The sequence below is a fragment of the Amia ocellicauda genome, chromosome 11 (genome assembly GCF_036373705.1).
Source record: "Amia ocellicauda isolate fAmiCal2 chromosome 11, fAmiCal2.hap1, whole genome shotgun sequence".
NCBI classification, from domain to species: Eukaryota; Metazoa; Chordata; class Actinopteri; order Amiiformes; family Amiidae; genus Amia; species Amia ocellicauda.
Genome location: NC_089860.1, coordinates 2,050,831 through 2,071,490, shown reverse-complemented (window position 1 = coordinate 2,071,490; position 20,660 = coordinate 2,050,831). Strand labels below are relative to the sequence as shown.

The following is a 20,660-nucleotide window of genomic DNA, read 5'->3' as shown; positions in this document are numbered from 1 at the left end:
AAAGTTTGTAACAGCAGTGCTAGCAGTTTCCATTGAACACAAACCCTTGTTCCATCCATCTTTTAAAATAATTAATGTGTATCAGAAAATATATCTGAGAAGCATAATTGAAAATTGTTAAACATTATTTTTCGGTAGAGGTTACCAAACTTGCTAGCTCTTAATGTTATCTCGCAAACTTTTTTGTTGACATGATGCACAGAAAATGGTTGCATGTGTTCTTCTTTCTATTCTTATAATAGATTTTGACCTTTAATGTGCCTGCCTCTAACCACATCTGCACATGACAAATGGCGTTGAAAACAAACAGGGAGAAGTGGAGCAATGATTAAAACATTATTTTTCCTAAATTACTATAAAAATACAATGTTGCCTAGGCAGTGGACAGGAAAAGGAAATATTACTTCATTCTAAGATACAAGACAAGACAAGCAGATGAAACTAACAGAGGGAAGCAGGGGACAGGGATCTGTGGTGCTGGTCCAATGGGAGTTGAGTGTTGATGGTGAATGTGCACATGGTGCTGAGGAATGTTAATTGGGTGATTGATTGTGCTGTGGAATGAGAGAGACAGGGTTAGAATTCTGGTGATGATGACCTCTGTAGGCGAACTGGGGAAGTGTGGAGAGCTGATGTAACAAGTATGCCCTAGATGTACCTGCAGCCTGCTCGGTTATAGTTATTTATTTTACAATTAAGCAATCAACAAATTGCACTTAATTAGAAAAAAATAAAAATATTATAATGAGTATAAATGGTAATTCAATAAATTGATGCATTAAAGAAACATTGATAAATCTAAACATGGTGTCAAAAACATGGCAATGAAAATGCACACAACAAGGTGGTTTGTGCGTAGTTGCCAAGCAGGATCAGGTTATTCATCATTCATATAGAGCAGACGGGGATGCTATCAATATTGGTGGGGGCTCACTTCATATCCAAAAAAAGACCTACTTGTTAATATACAGTTCAAAAATGTCAGCCCTTGTGCCAAATCAATTTTGAGATAAAAAAATAAAATTGTGCAAGCAGAGATCTTTTTATTCATTTTGAGGTTTTCAAAACAATACAGAATCAAAGGCATAATATTAGTAAATAACAAAGTATGCCTGGTGTAAAACCCACAATAATCTTAACACAATGGGGAGAACAATAATAATCCTACCAATAATAAAAAGAACAAAATAAAAAATATATAAAAAGGAGAAAAAAGTCAGGGGAGAGAGGGAAACCTGAGCCCATCAAAGTAGGATAAAAAGTCTGCCAGGCCAAATAAAACTTGTCACAGGATCCACAAACTGTGAACTTGATCTTTTCCAATTGAAGCAACAGCATAAGACTGCTAGTCCATTGGAGTCCCACTTCGCAACTTACAGGACTTAAATGATCTGCTGCTAATGTCTTGGTGCCAGATACCACAGCACACCTTCAGAGGTCTAGTGGAGTCCATGCCTCGACGGGTTAGGACTGTTTTGGCGGCAAAACGGGGACCTACACAATATTAGGCAGGTGGTCATAATGTTATGGCTGATCGGTGTATATTATGGGAGAGGGGAGACATAATGGTGACCGTGATGAAGCAAAACGCTGATTCATCACAGAAATAAAGTGTCACTTTGATCCACAAGCCACAGCTAGGACACTTAAAAAAAATAAAAAATTAAATGGACATAAATGCATTAGAGAGAAATTTTAAAGAAGGCTTATATGACTTTATCCAAAGCTGAAAAGCAAGTTGTTGATTTTTGTCATTAATATTAGTCATAGTAAGAGATTGGGAAAGGAAGTATTTAAAATCCTATTAGGGATAGATTAACTCAAAACAAAGGACAATGAAACAACGACCAGAAGACATAGGTAGCATTTGAAGCCAGACAAAAAGCTAGTCTTTAGTCAAAAAGCTGTATTCATGTAAAATATGAGACTCAGTCACTGATACTACAAACAACACAGGTAAACAGGCTGATATTCTCCTAGAAGAATAAAGATTTCATGCATACAAGAACTCACATACACTCACAGAAATAGAATGTCCTGTACATGAGTGATACACACACCTCAGCTAACAGACCTCACAAGCAGACTTTATAGAAGTAACAAAACCAATTATCTTCACAGTTTTAAGATTGTAAGATTCCTAGTAATTAACTTAGGTAAACTATTTTTTTTGCAGCGCCTTCTGCTAGCATTGTATACAATCTAAGGAGAGAAAAAAGGGAATTACCAGAGAACACCATTCTGAAATGGGGAAACTACAGGTGATACCTATTATCGATAGGTAAATCAAAACATTTAACCCTGTACAATGTATTGTCCGTATTTACACAATATAGCTTTATACATAGCTTCTACCTCAGTAAGAATGTATTTTTAAGGTTTAATTAACTAAAATGTATCTATTTTGTTATTTTAATGATAACTGATCAATGGTAAGGTTATTATTATCTTTTTTCCATTGTCCCTTAATATTTGCTCTGAATTTGTAATGTATGAACTTGGCTCCATTCTCTTGTTTCCTAAACACAGGTTGATTTTATACAAGTTACATACCCCTTTAGGAATCTCTTAATGTATATACATCCAAAATTCTCATTTGACCATTTGCATAGTGTATAATCCCTTAAACTCTCTTAGTATTAGTACTGGACATCATTCATTCTAGAACAGTGTGTTGAATCTCTTGGTGTTGGTATTTGTTCATGCACTAGAAATAACAATTGTGAATAATGAATGAAAAGTGAATAGCATTACGGCCCCTAGTAATGTTATCACTCTTAAATAAAATGTTCTTTCTTTTTGATTATTGTTCCACACTCTTAAACTAGAATTGGAATAGTCCGCTGCAGCTGTTCTGACAGCCCCTTGGCTCCCACACTGTGAAACCTCCAGCCTGCTGTTGTTTATTTCAAGTTGTTCTCAGTGCAATAGCACACAATTCCAGACTACAGTCAAGAGGTCTTGCTGTGTTGCCATAACAACAGTGTTTTTAGTTTTTTTTGCAAGATTTTGATTTTGTTTTTACTGAAGGACAGGGTGAATAATTTTACTTTACAGAACTTGAGCCTATTGAGATCGAGAGAGAGAGAGAGAAATAAAATTAAAATTTCAGAAAGGAAATGACCAAGGTGTCTCCCTTTAGGCTTTTTTATCTCAATACAATACATCTACATGTAAAACACAAACTGGCTGCAGACTACAGATGCTGATGTTCATACTCAATAACAAGTTTTAACAGCATTGGTGTAATTGAGTAAAATACTAATAATGATAATAACAAAAACAATATGTATGTGTTTGAGCCAAAAGTCAATTTTGTAATTATATTTTTTTCAGTCTGAATGTGAAATGTGAAAAATTTCTACAGTTAACAATAAACCTGAATGATTAGAAGGAACATTAAAATCTGTGAAATGAAAAATTGCTTCACCATTATAACATTGGAGAAGAAATATATGTAAAATAATATAGAAATTGGAAGTGTATGGACAATTTATGAATTTGCAAGAACCGGGAAGAAAAATATGTTGATTAAGTACCAGTTGATAGTAAGCGAGTTATGATTAATCTTTAACTTTTTCACATCTTCTTGTGTTACAACCTGAAATCCTGATGCATGTAAATTATTTTCTTCTGGGGAAAGAGAAGCCACCATAAGGCCAAAGCGTTATGTCTGGTGAAAACCCAGTAAAGCACATAACCCAGGTAACAGGTACTGTCATGCATGGTGGTGGCAGCTTCATGATGTGAGGATTATTTGCATTGGCAGGGACTGTGAAGATTGTCAGGGTATCGGGCGAAATAAAGTTAAATATGGGAAATCCTTAATGAAAACCTGCTTCGGTCTGCAAAATACCTAAAACTGGGACAGAAATCACCTTCCAGCAGGACAAGTACACGCCACAAGCAACACTTAAAAACAAGAATGTGAATGTCACAGAGTGGCCCAGTCAAAGCCTGGACCTGAATCCAATTGAAAACCTGTGGAAGACTTGAATATGTCTGTCCACCACCACCAATTTCCAATCTAACTTGACAAAGCTTGAACAATTTTGCCAAGAAGAATGGCTGTAAGTCCCTGGTAGAGACTTACCGCTGTTATACCTGCCAAAGGTGGTTCTACCAAGTATTGCCTCAAGGGTGGTGAATAATTATGTAACCAAGACATTTTAGAAACTGTTGTTTCACAATAAAAATGAATATGCCTCTTCAAAGTGTTGAGTAGGTTCTGTAAAACAAAATTTAAATGCATAACAATTTCAGGTTGTTGAAAATATGAAAAATTCCAGGGGGGTGAATACTTGCTATTTGTCAGTAACTGAGATACAAGATATATTTCTATACTTTTGAAAACATATCTGTATAGTATAATTGTTTCAAATACAAATACAGTTACAACATTATTATATTTTTTGTTCATATTTAATAAGTAAACAATAATATAATTAATGTTAGCTAAACATTTATTATAATATTTATATAATATTCTATAATCTGATTTTATCACAGTATGAGATTATCCTCAAAATACAGTTTTTGTAATTTGGTCTTCGTATCCTCAAATGTAAAAATTGGCCAAGTAATGAATTGTTAGTTTAATAAATTTTTCCACAGAAGTGAAGCATTTGTTGCTGCTGGATGAATTGCTCTAAACATCATTTCTGAAACAGCATTCCTGATAACACCAAATGGTTTCCACAAAGGAAATGGTGTTTGATTCAAGGCCATCCATCACTGTCTTGCACAGTACTCACTCTTCTCAAAATCAAATTGTTTGTTAAGTAGAACTCTAAGAATTCTGTATTGTAAAACCACTAGGTTGACAGTCAACTGACAGCTGGAGAACATCAACTACAGCTTACACGGGTGACATAAAACCAAAAACAACCACAGGCAATTGTTATTTAATAGACACAACCATAAAACTAATATAATAATCTTGAATGTAATAAACCTGAGACAACAAGAGGCACCACTTAATTGTTTCCCACAGAAGTTTTGGAAAATGTGGGGGGAGGGATACATTTAATGCATCAATCTGGTGCACTTTGAGAGGAAAATAGGCTGTATCTGTGAAGAATTCTGTGCTTTTGTAAACAATCCAATCATAAACCCATGCAGAAATATACGGCGGGGGGGGCACACACATCAGTGGGAAAGTCTGCATCCTGCATTTGGACACTTAATTTTCCTGGGTATTGAAAATAGAAAAGTGGATTCACAGTAATGCTCATGTAATCAACATTACTTTAGGCTACATATCACAGATCTGTGTCGGGATACACAGATGGCTTTCCTAACTTGATGCTGGAATTAATGTTTTAAACTACGGAAGAGACTGAATAGTCGGAAATTCAACTATTTGTTAAAGATGAATCCAACATTCAATATAAATAAAAGTATATATTGTTTTTATTTTCAAGCCTGTACTGTTGATTGGCTCTCTATGTAGCTGTAATGAAGATTTACGGGATTTGTTATTTCTTGTCTGTCATTGGCTAACAATGCTCGCGTTCATGTAGCGCGGATTTCCACAGATCTGCACGACTACAAGAACGCGACCAATGGCTTCCTCACAGAGAACTTCTGCATGGAAATCCTTTGACAAAGTAAATAAAAATACTGTTAAGTGTAAAATATGTGCAGTGCAATTTAACTACCACAAACCTACAGCTGGTATGTTAACCCAACTAAAAGTCAAACACCCTTCTGCGAAACTAACAATGACGGGAAAGTAAAGAGGACCGCAACAAACAAATTAATATTATTAAGCTACATACACAGCCAGGGGAGGATTAAATAAAAAATGTTTGCAATTCGAGTCTCTCACAGAAGCATTAGCGGCATGTCTGCGAAACTTTCGCGGTATTAAATCTAACACAATGTGCACCTCAAAACTAACTTCTCGCAGCTCCTTTCTTGCACAACGCGAGGGAATGAATTACAACTTTCACTCAGCCACTACTAGAAAACTGTACAACCATACTCAATGTCACTCAATATATTTGTTCCTGTTAAAATCCAGTATGACAGGGACTTGGCTTCAGGAAACTATCTTATAATCTGTAACAAGAGATAATTAAATGCACAGAACCACTTGTTTCCCATTCTGACTTTTACTGCCCAAAAACATAATCATAAATAATAAAGGTCATACTTGTACCTAGTGATCATGAAAGGACAAGCAATCATCTTTTCAATATAAATATAGAATTTGTATTAAAAAGGGCCAAAGCACACTGATTTGGAGGATGTGTTTTAACAGATTAATTCCCTCCTGTTTTACAACAATCATGGCCTGGTTTAAAGTGAGCATGAATGAAAGAAAAAATAATTGCAGATTCCAAAATGTAAAATAAAAAAATGAGAATCAATAGAAAAGTAAGTAATTTAGAAACTAGATAAGAGGAAAGCTAAAACTATTTTTAAAACTAAAATTATTTTTAAAGCTTTATACATAAAGTGCAATTTTTCCATTGAATTGTGTATGTGTTCCTGAAAGGGACATATATAGTGTCTGCTCTATTTATTACTAATTGGTTCCCAGTACTATTCAAACCAAACAAACGACACATGGCTAGGAATTAAACCAACTAGTAAAAAGATCTATATAGAAAACTGTTTAAACTAGTCACTTAATGTTGTTTTCTTTGGAAAATTGTAAAGCCATAACCAGATTAGGTCAATCTGTGATTTATTTTGTGCCAAAATTATTATTTTCCCAGTGGATACCATCCTACACATTGACCAACCACTGTTAGCTTGATTAATAGCTGTCTGAAGAAGGTCACCTACAACTAGCGCTAAAGGAAATCATTGGAACATTTGCTTCAGTTTACTGTGGACGAATTTCAAGAAAAAGGGTGTGCATTTCCTGTGCTGTACCTATTTAATTTATTGTAGTTTTTTTTTTTTTTTTATTATTGCTTAGTTTTTGGAATGTTCTTGTTGTTTTTGTCTTCTGAATATGAACCATATTGTTAAAAAGATCATTTTAATATTTGTACTTCATAACTGGATCAATAGCTTCTTGATTTCCAAATCATATATTGATTTAGTATTTATCCCAGCATTTAGTTTAAATGAAATATTTTTTGCACATAGAAACTGCATTTCAGGGTGTTAGATAATTCATGATTATACTTTAAATAAATACAAAGCTCTAATTCTTTTAAGAAAGAGCACATTCCATCTGCACCTATTGTTTTAATTTACAAATCACACATACATTTATCCGAAATGTTCCATGTAGGGTGTCCCAACCTAATCCTTGACTAAAATCAAACAATGAATGTATGGTTCGCCAGATTAGAACAATGTTGTACTTTATGTGAACTGATATATATATATATATATATATTTTTTTTTTTTTTTTTTTTTTCAGGCACAGATGGACTATATATATATGCCAGCTCCTTGCAAGGCTATTATGGAGCAGTCTTGATAGCTGTCTTTTAATCACTGCTTGCATTAGACCAAGGAAAGGGGTCAGAAAGGGAAATTGGTTCAGATAAGAAAATAATTAGTTCAAGAGCTCAGGTTGAATGAAAACCAGAAGTGCTCTGGCCCTCATGATTGGAAGAGAACTGTGCTATACCTTCAGGAAGACAATTCATGAGTAAAGGGTATTTTTTTCAACATGCCAATGACACACAGCCAGAGCTAACCTGTAAAAACATATCTTCTGTAGTAACATCTTTTCATATGAATCAGCCGTTTATGCTTAATCCTCCTTTCAAAGCTACATTCTGCCGATTCTTTCCAGGTGTACCTACAGTTTTATAGCTCTTTAGGCATACCTTTTTTATGTGAATTAAACTCTCAATTAACTGAATTAATCACATTTTGGGCTCAGCTGGACACATTTAAAATTTCTCAAGGTCTCTTGCAGCTGATTATCTGAAACGGCATTCATGATTCTAGGTGAAGATACTTATAAAACAGTGTGTGTTAAAAGGGTCTAATGAATTAAATATTTAGCCCAATTATTTAATTCAGGCGTTGGATAGAACAAAAACTATTTCCAGGAACTGGGTTTCTGATATAATTATTTCAACTTGTCTGTTATTGACTAGTCCAAAAACAGCAATGTAAGTGTACAATGTAATTGAGCATTTTTAATCTAATGCAGTACAATTATATATATATATATATATATATATATATATATATATATATATATATATATATATATACAAAGCATTGAAACACAATAAACCAATGTACATGTTTGCATAATTTTTAAGCTTTTCTCTAATTGTCCTGGTTTAACTTTTGCATTTCCATTTTTACACAGGGAATCCTTAATCATTCAAACTCAGACCCACAACCCTTCTCCCTACAGGTAAGGCAACTCTAATTGGAAATGTATTAAAACATCAGCATTTTTTGTGTCTGTTCCAGCCAGTCCTAGTACAATATTTCAGATAGTGTTGTGTATGGATGTGAACTGGTCATATTGTATGTGAGAGTTTCAAAAATCTGTCAAATTATTATACACACATAATGCTTAATTAAACACATTGTTAGTTTAATTAAATGTTCAATATTGTAATCATTGAACAGTATCATGACATTGTATGTTATTGGTCAAATTATATGAATTACCTTTTAAAGCCCCTGCAGTTTTATAAGAAATGTGTTTTATTGAGTGGGTAAAAGCATAAGCTTATGTTTTGTGAGAGATTATTAGGGCATTGATAGGTAGTGATTTGTTGGTAATTATGCTACTTAACACATTTTGATTAATCCATTTGAGGCCTTTTCATGATTACTGTTAACAAACAAAGGATATTGTAACCATTTTACCAGGTTCATATTTCTAAGGACCTGACCTGAATGGCCTTCATATTAAACAACTAGAACACTTGCTTATACATCTGTGTTAAAAATTGGTGATTTTGCTAATGCTCCACTCACGTGTTCTTTTTAGCTTTTCTATATTCAAGCTAGATTTCAGTTATACAAACTTCAGCATGCTGTTAGCTGTTCTACCAACTTTGTCTCCTTACTTTTTCACTTTTTATTTGCATTTGTATTGCAAAACTGTTTTAAGCAAGTGACTGTAGATTCTAGGAGAGAAATAAAATGTACCCTTATATTGTTAGTAAAGAAGTATTACTGAGTTTATTTAAAAAAGAAAGACTGCTGCCCAGTTGCGGGATATGAGGGGCCGTTTAGGAAATAATTCAAACTTTTTGTGCACACACATATGAAATGCTTTCACACACATATGAAATTGAATACTCGCAAGCACACATATGAAATGGTTTCACACACACATATGAAATTCTCCCACACGCATATGAATTGCAAGCACACGTAGGACTTGTATTTTGTATTAACTGTATATTTTTCTTATGCACTTATGTAAGTCACAATGGATAAGACCATCTGCTAATAAATAACTACAAAAAAATTAAGAAATAAATAAACACAAATAATATGAAATGCTTTCTCACACAGACACACACAGCTGAAATATACGAAGCTGTGTAAAAGACTTATTAATCACCTTATAATTGTTTGTTATACTCTGATATCGTTAACTATCTATACTACCTAAAAATCTATACTTACATAATAAATAACATCGCTACATCAGGAATTGAACCCAAAACACCCAGATCACAGTGGTGTTCCATAACCACTACACCAGCGAAGACACAAGATTTATTGTGAAACCTATTTTAAGTAACCTATAACTGTCCTGATTAGTTGTATATGACTGAATTGTTGGAGTTATACTCATATACATGTATAAACATATACATACAGGCTGTACAATAAGTAAATGCATTCATTGTTACAAATGCTCATGTCGTGAACGTATGATGTAGACAGGATGAATTATTGGGAACCAGTCATTGCTGGGTGAATTGACAGAATTTACCTATGAAATGACTTCCTGTAGTGAAATTGTCTCTCACACACACATATGAAATGCTCGCACACACACACATATGATAAACCTCTCTCTCATCTATGAGAATTTATTGCATGCACTTTAAAAGTTTCATGTGTGTGTGAGAGTATTTCATATGTGTGTGTGAGTATTGAATAGCATATGTGTGTGTGTGTGTGAGTGTTTCATATGTGTGTGCATGAAAAGTTTAAATTATTTCCTAAACAGCCCCTCATAGCGGGGGGTTTGTATACTCTTTAATGTCTAAGGCAGTGACTTAACTGTAAAGTAAAGTAAATTTCAGTTTTCTGTCTGAAATAAAGCCCAACAACTCAACTGATTTGCAATCAGTGATTTAAGGAAATGCCAACCCTTTTCTTTAACAAATGTTACTCAGATTGTGAGACAAAACTAAAACAGGAAAGTGTAAAAACAGTTTTTGTTTTAATTTGCAGTTAACCTCAAATATAATAATATATGTCTTGGGACCAAATGGGACCACTTCACTGTATTGTTGGGCAGGATTAAATACAACTTTAAACAGCAGCTAATAGCAAAGTACATAACTGTACATCATGGGGTTTACTTGAAAAATTAGAAAGCGTAACTGAATACAGTTGTGTAGTTTTGTAGTAGCGGCTGTGTGAAAGCTGTTTTATTGTCTCGCGTTGTGCAAGAAAGGAGCTGCTAGAAGATCGTTCTGCGGCGCAAATCGTGTTAGATTTAATACCACGAGCGTTTAGCAGCGCGATGGAACCCTTTTTCCCTAACTATACCAAGGAATCTTTAATGACTACAGGGATTCAGAACCTCAGTTTATTATTTCAACCAAAATACAGGTTCTTTATAATCTCAATAACATACATAAACTCAAAAACAAATGATTGCAAATATTAAATATGGATGATAAAAATAAACTTCAGCAATTCAGAAATTATTACAAAACAATGTTGACTAAATTAACAATTATTTTGATAATTATATTAAACTTTAATTTTGTAGGAGATCCCTAAGGAAGACCACCAACTACCCTCCATGCAGGTGAGTTTTGTTTGTTTAATATGAGGGAATGGCAATGCTAAAGGTGATGCCAGAGATTGGTATTGTAACGTGGTCTAGGAGATACTATTGTTTGCATTAGACTGAACTACTGAACTACTTTTCTTCTTCTAGAAGGCACGTGTAAAAACAATGTTGACCAGGACTAGAATACAGTGCTGTACATATGTTGTGGCCTTTTGATGAACTTTCAATTTAGTTTATTTTCCTTTGTTTTATATAGGGGTTGCAATCAGACATACAGTCTCCCTCACCTTGGGAGTTTTATTGTATAACAAGTATAAGGTATAAAACTTAAAGTGTTAATAGAGTTGATTGTTCATCGTCATTTGTATTGTAAACAACACAAGGTTTCTCTGTTATATTTATAACCCCCTCTGGAATTACTTATGTACTTCTTCCTGGTTCAGTAAAACCAGGTGAGTTTGTAGTGTTGATTGATGATGTATGATATGTGCATTACTGTCCCAAATTTACAAAGCCATTGTAATCCTTATTCAGATGATGTTTACTACCAAATACCTTAGGTAAGTGTCACAAGGATATTTTGAATGATCTGTATTAATACAGCCATAGCAGACTGCATCTTGTTCTTCCTGGTCATTTTAATTATTTAGTTATTTAATGTAATGAATTAATGACTCTTTTTTAATTCAGCCCTTTTGCGGCCTTTCCACAAAGCAATATTTCAAGACTGACTTAAGCAATGCACAACTGCTTGTGTTGTTTGTTTATTACACATCTGTGTGTATAATGATACAACAGCATACAAATTAACACATTACATACGTTACAATGCATAATTATACAGTGCTAATACCCAAAAAATGCCAACTTAAGTTAAAGCGTAACTGTACTTTATAAATCTGTAATGCAAACAGCATACCTGCAATATCATTTTAAAATAGATATTATGCAGTTAACCAAGCACACTTTTAATTGTGCTAATTTCGTAAATAATTAATTGTAAATGCTGTAGATGGATCTCCCAAGTCTGTGTACAAATGAGAACAGCCCTGGAGGCATGGACTCCACTCGACCTCTGAAGGTGTTCTGTGGTATCTGGCTACGCAGCCCCATACGCAACAAACTGCGATTCACTGTGTGTTCTGACACCTTTCTATCAGAACCAGTATTAACTTTTTCAGCAATTTGAGCTACAGTAGCTCGTCTGTTGAATCGGACCTCACGGGCTAGCCTTCGCTCCCCACGTGCATCAGTGAGCCTTGGCCGCCCATGACCCTGTCGCCGGTTCACCGCTTTTCCTTCCTTGGACCACTTTTGATAGGTACTGACCACTGCAGACCGGGAACACCCTACAAGAGCTGCAGTTTTGGAAATGCTCTGACCCAGTCGTCTAGCCATCACAATTTGGCCATTGTCAAAGTCGCTCAGATCCTTACGCTTGCCCATTTTTCCTGCTTCTAACACATCAACTTTCAGGACAAAATGTTCACTTGCTGCCTAATATATCCCACCCACTGACAGGTGCCATGATAACGAGATTATCAGTGTTATTCACTTCACCTGTCAGTGGTCATAATGTTATAGCTGATCTGTGTATATATATATATATATATAATTGTGAACAAAACACTCCAAATAAAGCAGAATCAGACCTTAATTCAATAAAACAAGCAAAAGCACAGTGCTCAAACATTTTGTTAACCTTTGCCCATGTTTGGGTGCAGAATGAGTCTGTGTGTCCAAAAACAAGAAAGCTCTCTTAAGTAAAAACTAGATGGTGAAGCTGATAAGATTTTTTTCCAGAACCAGATTTTGACCCATCAGCACTTGTAGCAGCCTGCAATGTGTAGTTTACAGTTGTATTTGTTATGCTGTTTTGAATACATTTAAAGCATTTATACATTCTGGTACAATCTGGTATTGTTTTTATGGATTAGAAATTCATTCTTATCCCTGTGTTTCGGTGAGACTCTCGTAATGGGTAATTAACAGCATTAATAGTATTATTGAAATACATAGTATTTTGTAAGGGGAAAGTTTCCCCTTTTTACTTGAAGTTCTGTTAAGGTTTTATTACTTCTGCCATTGCCCCTTGTCTCACACTCCCTCACTCAAAGACTCCCATTGGGGGAAGGTGGAAGTAAATGCCCATTGCCCTGCTAGCAGCCATGGTTTTGATCTTATCTCAGCCATGCATTTATTCATAATTTAATTAGACATATTTCTAAATGTCCTACAGCACTACTGCAGGATCCAAGCCAACTTAGATGTTAATCATACTACTTTTGTTTTGTAATGCAGTTTAAAAAAACTTGTCAGACTTGTATTTATGGTGGTTTGCAAAAGTATTCAGACCCTCTCACAGTTTTCACATTGCTTTAAAGCTTGCACTCATGACACTTTGAAGTAGGAAATAATATGTGTGTTATTTACACCACCTACTCCACACATTCAAGGTACTTTACCTAGATTGTTGCTGTATAAATGGGTAAAATATAAAAAATAATGTGATATGTAACGATTGTAAGTCACCCTGGATAAGGGTGTCTGCTAAGAAATTGAGTAATAATAATAATAATAATAATAATAATAATAATAATAATAATAATAATAATAATAACAACATTTATTTATTTTTGGTGAGTGACATCATTCAGTCCCCCCACAACAACAGACTCTAACCAAACACCTCTCTTTCGTTTGTGCTATGTTTGTGCCAGTTTTGGTTGATTAAACTAATGTTTAATAAACATCTAATAAATACAATCTGAGCTCAAACTCAGTTTATGTCAATAGGAAACTCCTTAGTTACCTCAGTTAGTGAATTTCAAGCAAAGTTGGGGATAAAGTAATTGAAAAGTACAGATCAGGAAAAGGGTTAAAAAAATCATCAAGGTATGGAAGGTGCATTGAATCACCCAGACATTGTCTAGATCAGGCCATCCCTCCATACTCAGCAGCTGGACAAAGAAGAAAATGTTGAGGGATGCCACAATTTGCAACAAAGCACCTGAGTAATCTTACAAAAATTGTGTTGTGATCTGACATGATCAAATAGAAATGTTTTGGTCTAATTCCCAAGTGTTAGGTTTGGTGAAGACCAAGCACAGCACACCTCTCAGTCAAGACCATCCCTATAATCAAGCATGGTGGTGGCAGCATCATGCTATGGGGATGCTTCACCTAAGCAGGGACTGAGAAGCTTTGCTAAAGATTTACATCGGGGATGAAAATTCATCTTACAGTAGGACACAGCACAAGACGAAAGCTACATTGGAGTGGCTAAAGAACAAGAAAGGTAATGTCCTTGAGTGGTCCAGTCAAAGTCCTGACTTGAATCCTACTGACAAAAACAGACGTCTATAATTGATCCCCAAGCAACTTAAGCCCCATTCAAACCGAAATGCCGGTAAATTGCAGGCAACGTTTGCTAGTTGTTCTCCTGTTGAACCCCGTTCACACTGGCTTTGAATGCCGGCAAATTGCCAGCAAGTACCCATTCACACAGAAAACAGAGATTGCTGGCAAGAGCGCTTGGGAATGAGATGCTACAGAAGCCTGTGGATTTGGGAGAGGAGACACGGACCGATATTCTGAACGTGTTTGTAAAGGTTTGATAATTTCCCCTTTTTGCCAGTTTCCTTCCATTGTGTGTACTGGGTTATTGGTTAAGCAGGGTGCCAGTTCGGTTCGGACACACTACCAATACAAGAACAAATAGTCAGGAGGGAAAAGCAAATTATATGTCAATCTAGGTGCGTATTCGTGCTATGACCAGGTCATCAGGTTGTATGGTTGTGTGTTTTTGTGGTGTGGTCAGTGGACCCAGCAGTCACAGATCATTTGAACCAGTGAACCCAGTATGAGACTCTCGGTTCATGCTCGTGTAATGAGAGGGGTCTTGACATATACTGCAGCAAAGTTAAATCAACTAAAATAAATGAGGGGAAAAAAGCATGATATTACATTGTTTGTATATACACCAAAAGTCTGGGTTTGCAGATCTGCGATTGATTGATTGCTTTTTCTTCTTTTTTTTAAGTTTGACATTATTGCCTTAATATCAAATTAAATAACTCCAAACAAAGTACTGTCAGTGTAATTGTAATGCAGTCTAAAGGCTCATTCACATTAGAGGTTTGTTTCATATTCAGTGCGGTTCGGTTTGTTTGCAGAAGAGTGTGACAACAAATTTCGATTGGCAAAGAACCGAACCGAAACTAACTGAAACCACTGAAAGAGGTGGTCTCAGTCCCTTTGGCAAAAGTACAGAGCTCGGTTCGCTTGGAAAACTTGAATGTGACACTGGGACATCTCGGTTATTTAATTAGGAAACGAACTCCGCATTTCAGCCAATAATGTGTAGTTTTGACTGTACAGTACCATTTAAGATAACGTGCATTTATATGTATTTGTTAATTTACTTATTGTTAATGGTAACATCAGTAGGCTAATCTTACAAACATTGAATATTGGGCTATATTCATCAAGGGTGTTACAAAGTTATTTCTCTTTTTTTTTTCTAAATGGAATATATGGACTATATATGGAATATAATGCAAATTAAAGTTAACATGTATACATCAGAGCGTAGAATTGTATCTAAAGATGTGCGTGAGCGAGTCATTTTTCATTTTTTTTAGCTTATTTGTACTTTTGTTTGTGTGAGAAAATACGTGTCAAAAATAACTAATTGCTATAAAAAACTTTCATTGAATGTATTATGTAAAGCAGCACTATATGTTTAAAGGTATATGCAGTAGCAGTAAAATGCTCCTAGATGGATATTTAGGGGACGTCACACTACTGTGTTATTGTATATTTTTATATAGGCAAAATAATCACCATTTAGTGCAACACTGATTATAATATTCACAAGTATAGCAGCCTATTGTTGTGTTCAATAACGTCATACAGTGTGTTTCAATATTGGATGCGTTCATGATACAGACAATCGTCGCAGATTCTGAAAATGAATTGCTTTGCTGGTCAGATCTGCGCACATTCTGCACAACGTGTATTATTCGGTTGTATCAGAAGTAGACTGTCAAATGTGTTTGTACTACTGCATGTAGTCACTTTATTGACGTAATTTGTATTTCTTATTTGTTATTTTGCCATTTTATATATGCATTAATCATGTCAAATGTAAATATCTAGTGTTTTATTAATACAAGACTAACCGAGCTCAGTTGATTATTGCAATATGAACACAAGTGATCTGAGTCCTGAGAAAACACGAAAGTGAACCACAAAAACGAACCCGAGTTAGTTTCCAAATTAATTCAGCACATTTGTACACAAGACAAGTGTGAAATGCCAACACACTGATACTTTGTTTCACAGCAACAAACCGAACCGATTTCGTTTGAAAGAAACCCAGTGTGAATAGGGCGTAACACGTTGGCTTGTATAGAGATATTATATTTTGCATTATTTATTGGTATGTAACATCAAACATGTTTGTGACCTGTTGGTTCATCAATAACACTAAGAATTGCTGCGATATTATTTTCAACCTCGGCCATTTCTAACGACACGCTCCGCTTTTCGTTACGGTCACAAGTTATTCAAAGGTGGCTTAACTTTGTTGTGTTGTGCTCGCAAAAATGCGCCCCTATTCTAATTGTTCAATTGCCGGCAGTCATTTACGTGCTTCATTCACACAGACCCATTAAACTACGACCCTTGCCGGAAAACGAAATACCGGCAATAACACATTCACACAGACCTTTGCTGGCAACAAAATGCCATCAAATTGCCAGTAATTATTTCAGTGTGAATGGGATTTAAATCTGCCAAGAAGAAGGGGCACAAATTGCACCAAGCTGGTGAGAAAAGTTGGTAGAGACTTACTCAAAAGACATGCAGCTGTAATTGCTGCCAAAGAAGCTTCCACCAAATATTAAGTTAAGGCATATGTATACTTAGGCAATCAACATATACAGTGAGGGAAAAAAGTATTTGATCCCCTGCTGATTTTGCATTTCAAAAAAGTTATAAATTGATTTGCATGTTAATGAGGGAAATAAGTATTTGATCCCCTATCAATCAGCAAGATTTCTGGCTCCCAGGTGTCTTTTATACAGGTAACGAGCTGAGATTAGGAGCACTCTCTTAAAGGGACTGCTCCTAATCTCAGCTCGTTACCTGTATAAAAGAGACCTGTCCACAGAAGCAATCAATCAATCAGATTCCAAACTCTCCACCATGGCCAAGACCAAAGAGCTGTCCAAGGATGTCAGGGACAAGATTGTAGACCTACACAAGGCTGGAATGGGCTACAAGACCATCGCCAAGCATCTTGGTGAGAAGGTGACAACAGTTGGTGCGATTATTCGCAAATGGAAGAAACACAAAATAACTGTCAGTCTCCCTCGGTCTGGGGCTCCATGCAAGATCTCACCTTGTGGAGTTTCAATGATCATGAGAACGGAGAGGAATCAGCCCAGAACTACACGGGAGGATCTTGTTAATGATCTCAAGGCAGCTGGGACCATAGTCACCAAGAAAACAATGGGTAACACACTACGCCGTGAAGTACTGAAATCCTGCAGCGCCTGCAAGGTCCCCCTGCTGAAGAAAGCACATGTACAGGCCCGTCTGAAGTTTGCCAATGAACATCTGAATGATTCAGAGGAGAACTGGGTGAAAGTGTTAAAGATGAGACAAAAATCAAGCTCTTTGGCATCAATTCAACTCGCCGTGTTTGGAGGAGGAGGAATGACCCCAAGAACACCATCCCCACCGTCAAACATGGAGGTGGAAACATTATGCTTTGGGGGTGTTTTTCTGCTAAGGGGACAGGACAACTGCACCGCATCAAAGGGACGATGGACAGGGTCATGTACCATCAAATCTTGGGTGAGAACCTCCTTCCCTCAGCCAGGGCATTGACAATGGGTCGTGGATGAGTATTCCAGCATGACAATGACCAAGGCAACAAAGGAGTGGCTCAAGAAGAAGCACATTAAGGTCTCCAGACCTTAATCCCATAGAAAATCTGTGGAGGGAGCTGAAGGTTCGAGTTGCCAAATGGCAGCCTCGAAACCTTAATGACTTGGAGAGGATCTGCAAAGAGGAGTGGGACAAAATCCCTCCTGAGATGTGTGCAAACCTGGTGACCAACTACAAGAAATGTCTGACCTCTGTGATTGCCAACAAGGGTTTTGCCACCAAGTACTAAGTCGAAGGGGTCAAATACTTATTTCCCTCATTAACATGCAAATCAATTTTTAACTTTTTTGAAATGCGTTTTTCTGGATTTTTTTGTTGTTATTCTGTCTCTCACTGTTAAAATACACCTAGCATTAAAATTATAGACTGATCATTTCTTTGTCAGTGGGCAAACGTACAAAATCAGCAAGGGATCAAATACTTTCTTCCCTCACTGTGTATATATATATATAATTTCTCACTGTATATAATGACTTATGTTTAGTCATACGGACCTTATTCCTTAACATATGAACAATATTTAAAAAAAGTCAAACATAATTGTTATATTTCAAGAACCATATGTCAAAGTATTTAAAAACTCACATTGTTTTAGCTTGTTTTCTGTATGTGTGCTTCTATCCTTGACAAATTACATGAAATGTTCACTATTGTAATTTGATACATTTACAGAGAAATATGTAGACGGTTGACAAATTAAAGGAAAAACCTGAATAAATGATTGGAGGAACATAACGAATGCAGATGCCTCCAAAGAGGTGTCTGTTGTATGTATAAAAATGCTGAGCAGGCCCAGTTGACTTTGATTTTGGATTTTGCATGGTTTGGGCATACTTGTCCCCTTACAGGGAAGGGTCACTGCAAATCATTATAAAGTTATTCTGAGTGATCACCTTTATCCTATGGTGAAACATTTCTATCCTGATGAGTGGTCTCTTCCAGGATAGCAATGCCCCCATCTACAGGGCACGAGGGCTCACTGAATGGTTTGATGAGTATGAAAATGATCATATGCTATGGCCTTCGCAGTCACCAGATCGCAACCCAATTGAACACCTATGGGAGATTTTGGACTGACATGTTAGACAGCGCTCTCCACCACCATCATCAAAACACCAAATGAGGGAGTATCTTTTGGAAGAATGGTGTTCCATCCCTCCAGTAGAGTTCCAGAGACTCGTAGAATCTGTGCCAAGAGCATTGAAGCTGTTCTGGTGGCTCGTGGTGCACCTTAACATCAGAATACAAAGATATGGTGTACGGAAGTAAAATTATTACATTTAAGCACCTTACATAGATCTATTTTAACTCACCATACAGTCCTATAAGCCAGGAAAATAAATTTCCATAGAATAACAGATGAAATATACATCAGATGAATACACTGTTTTATTTCCTCTTCAAGTGTATATTTAACTTCCTCAATAAGCCAGTAGTTTGAGTGTCATTCTCCTTTCTTTGGTAGGAATTCAGATTGTGAAGTGATTCCAGTATGCTACCATCATCTTAGAAAGACAAAAAGACAAAGGACAGACCTATAAGCAGTGAAATGCTGTCAGTTGTTACTGTAACATCAATTCAATTATCAGATTGCTGCTTCATGATTAAGTAAATGCAACAAATGCAGTTGACATTTAAAAGAAAAATGACAGCTCATTCTTCAGCAGATCTGAACCTTATTATTATAAGTTTCATGAAGATGAGTTTTAGTTTATCTTGAAAACATAATGTTATGCCTCCAAAAAATGCTTTTTGAAAGAACGTGAAAAGCTTTCCAATACAGTACATCTTACATGGGATAGAAACTGACGCTCTTCTCTGCTTACAAAAACACAAAAAACTGATATCTCCACTGAGTGGAACACTAGTGGGAGTAAATGCTGGTAGCTGTTCCCCTTGAGCAGATGGCTGAAAAAACTTGAGCTTGGAATTAAATTGACTATGACGGTCTGAGGGCCAATCACAGATGGATGAAATTCTAGCAAAGTCTCCAGAGTATTAGCTAGGAACACTATTTTCCTCTGGTGTGCATCCATGCTAAAATGTGTTGAAACTGCTACCTCTTTAATGTATTTCAGGAAGAAAAATATGTTTTGCATCTATGAAGAAAAATTAAGCAAAATTATTGCAGAATGATGCCATATCCTGTATATTTCAATAATATTAAAGTGACCTCCAAAATTATTTAAATTATGTGTTTTTAAAACATGGTTTAACAGAACAAATGCAAGTGTGAAATATTGTTTTTTTGCTCAAATAAATACACATGTACACTTTTAATAGTAACAACACTACACAGAGCAACATCATATATTTTACAAATAATAGTTTTTCATAAAACACAATTATCATATTTAATGACACAAAAAACAAAACCTGCAAACATAATCTTGTATCAACTTTCTATTGTCTGGAAGTAAATAGGAAGTTTCTGTAACTTTTATAGAAGCTTCAAAAGGTCACCTGTTTCCACAGGGTATAGAAAGAGGTTGCACACAGAAGCAATCCATTAGTAGCATTGATCGTCATGGTCAAAGTTAGAGAGCTGTCTGAAAATTGCAGGCAAAAGGTCATTGACCTCCACAAGTTGGGTCATGGCTATACAAAAAGCTGCACTTACCAGTTTCTACTATAGCGCCCATCATCAATAACTTCAAGGCTACTGGAACAGTCACTGCATGCCAAAAGGGGAGTATTACGCACTGTAAGAAAAGTTGTTCATAAGGCAAACTCAAACCCAAGGACAGTTTGAAATGTCTAGGAGTCTGACATC

At 35.8% G+C, this 20,660-nt stretch overlaps 1 protein-coding gene across 2 annotated transcripts in view; it reads left to right on the top strand.

Annotated features, from left to right (window-relative positions):
• The window catches only part of LOC136762826 (SH2 domain-containing protein 4A), a 66,341-nt gene that overhangs the window by 31,069 nt on the left and 14,612 nt on the right, over positions 1–20,660 (top strand). For both annotated transcript variants that reach the window (XM_066716372.1, XM_066716374.1), the window contains exons 5-6: positions 8,297–8,344; positions 10,907–10,945. In XM_066716372.1, coding sequence (XP_066572469.1) covers positions 8,297–8,344; positions 10,907–10,945 — 87 coding nt within the window. The remainder of the gene's footprint in view (positions 1–8,296; positions 8,345–10,906; positions 10,946–20,660) is intronic.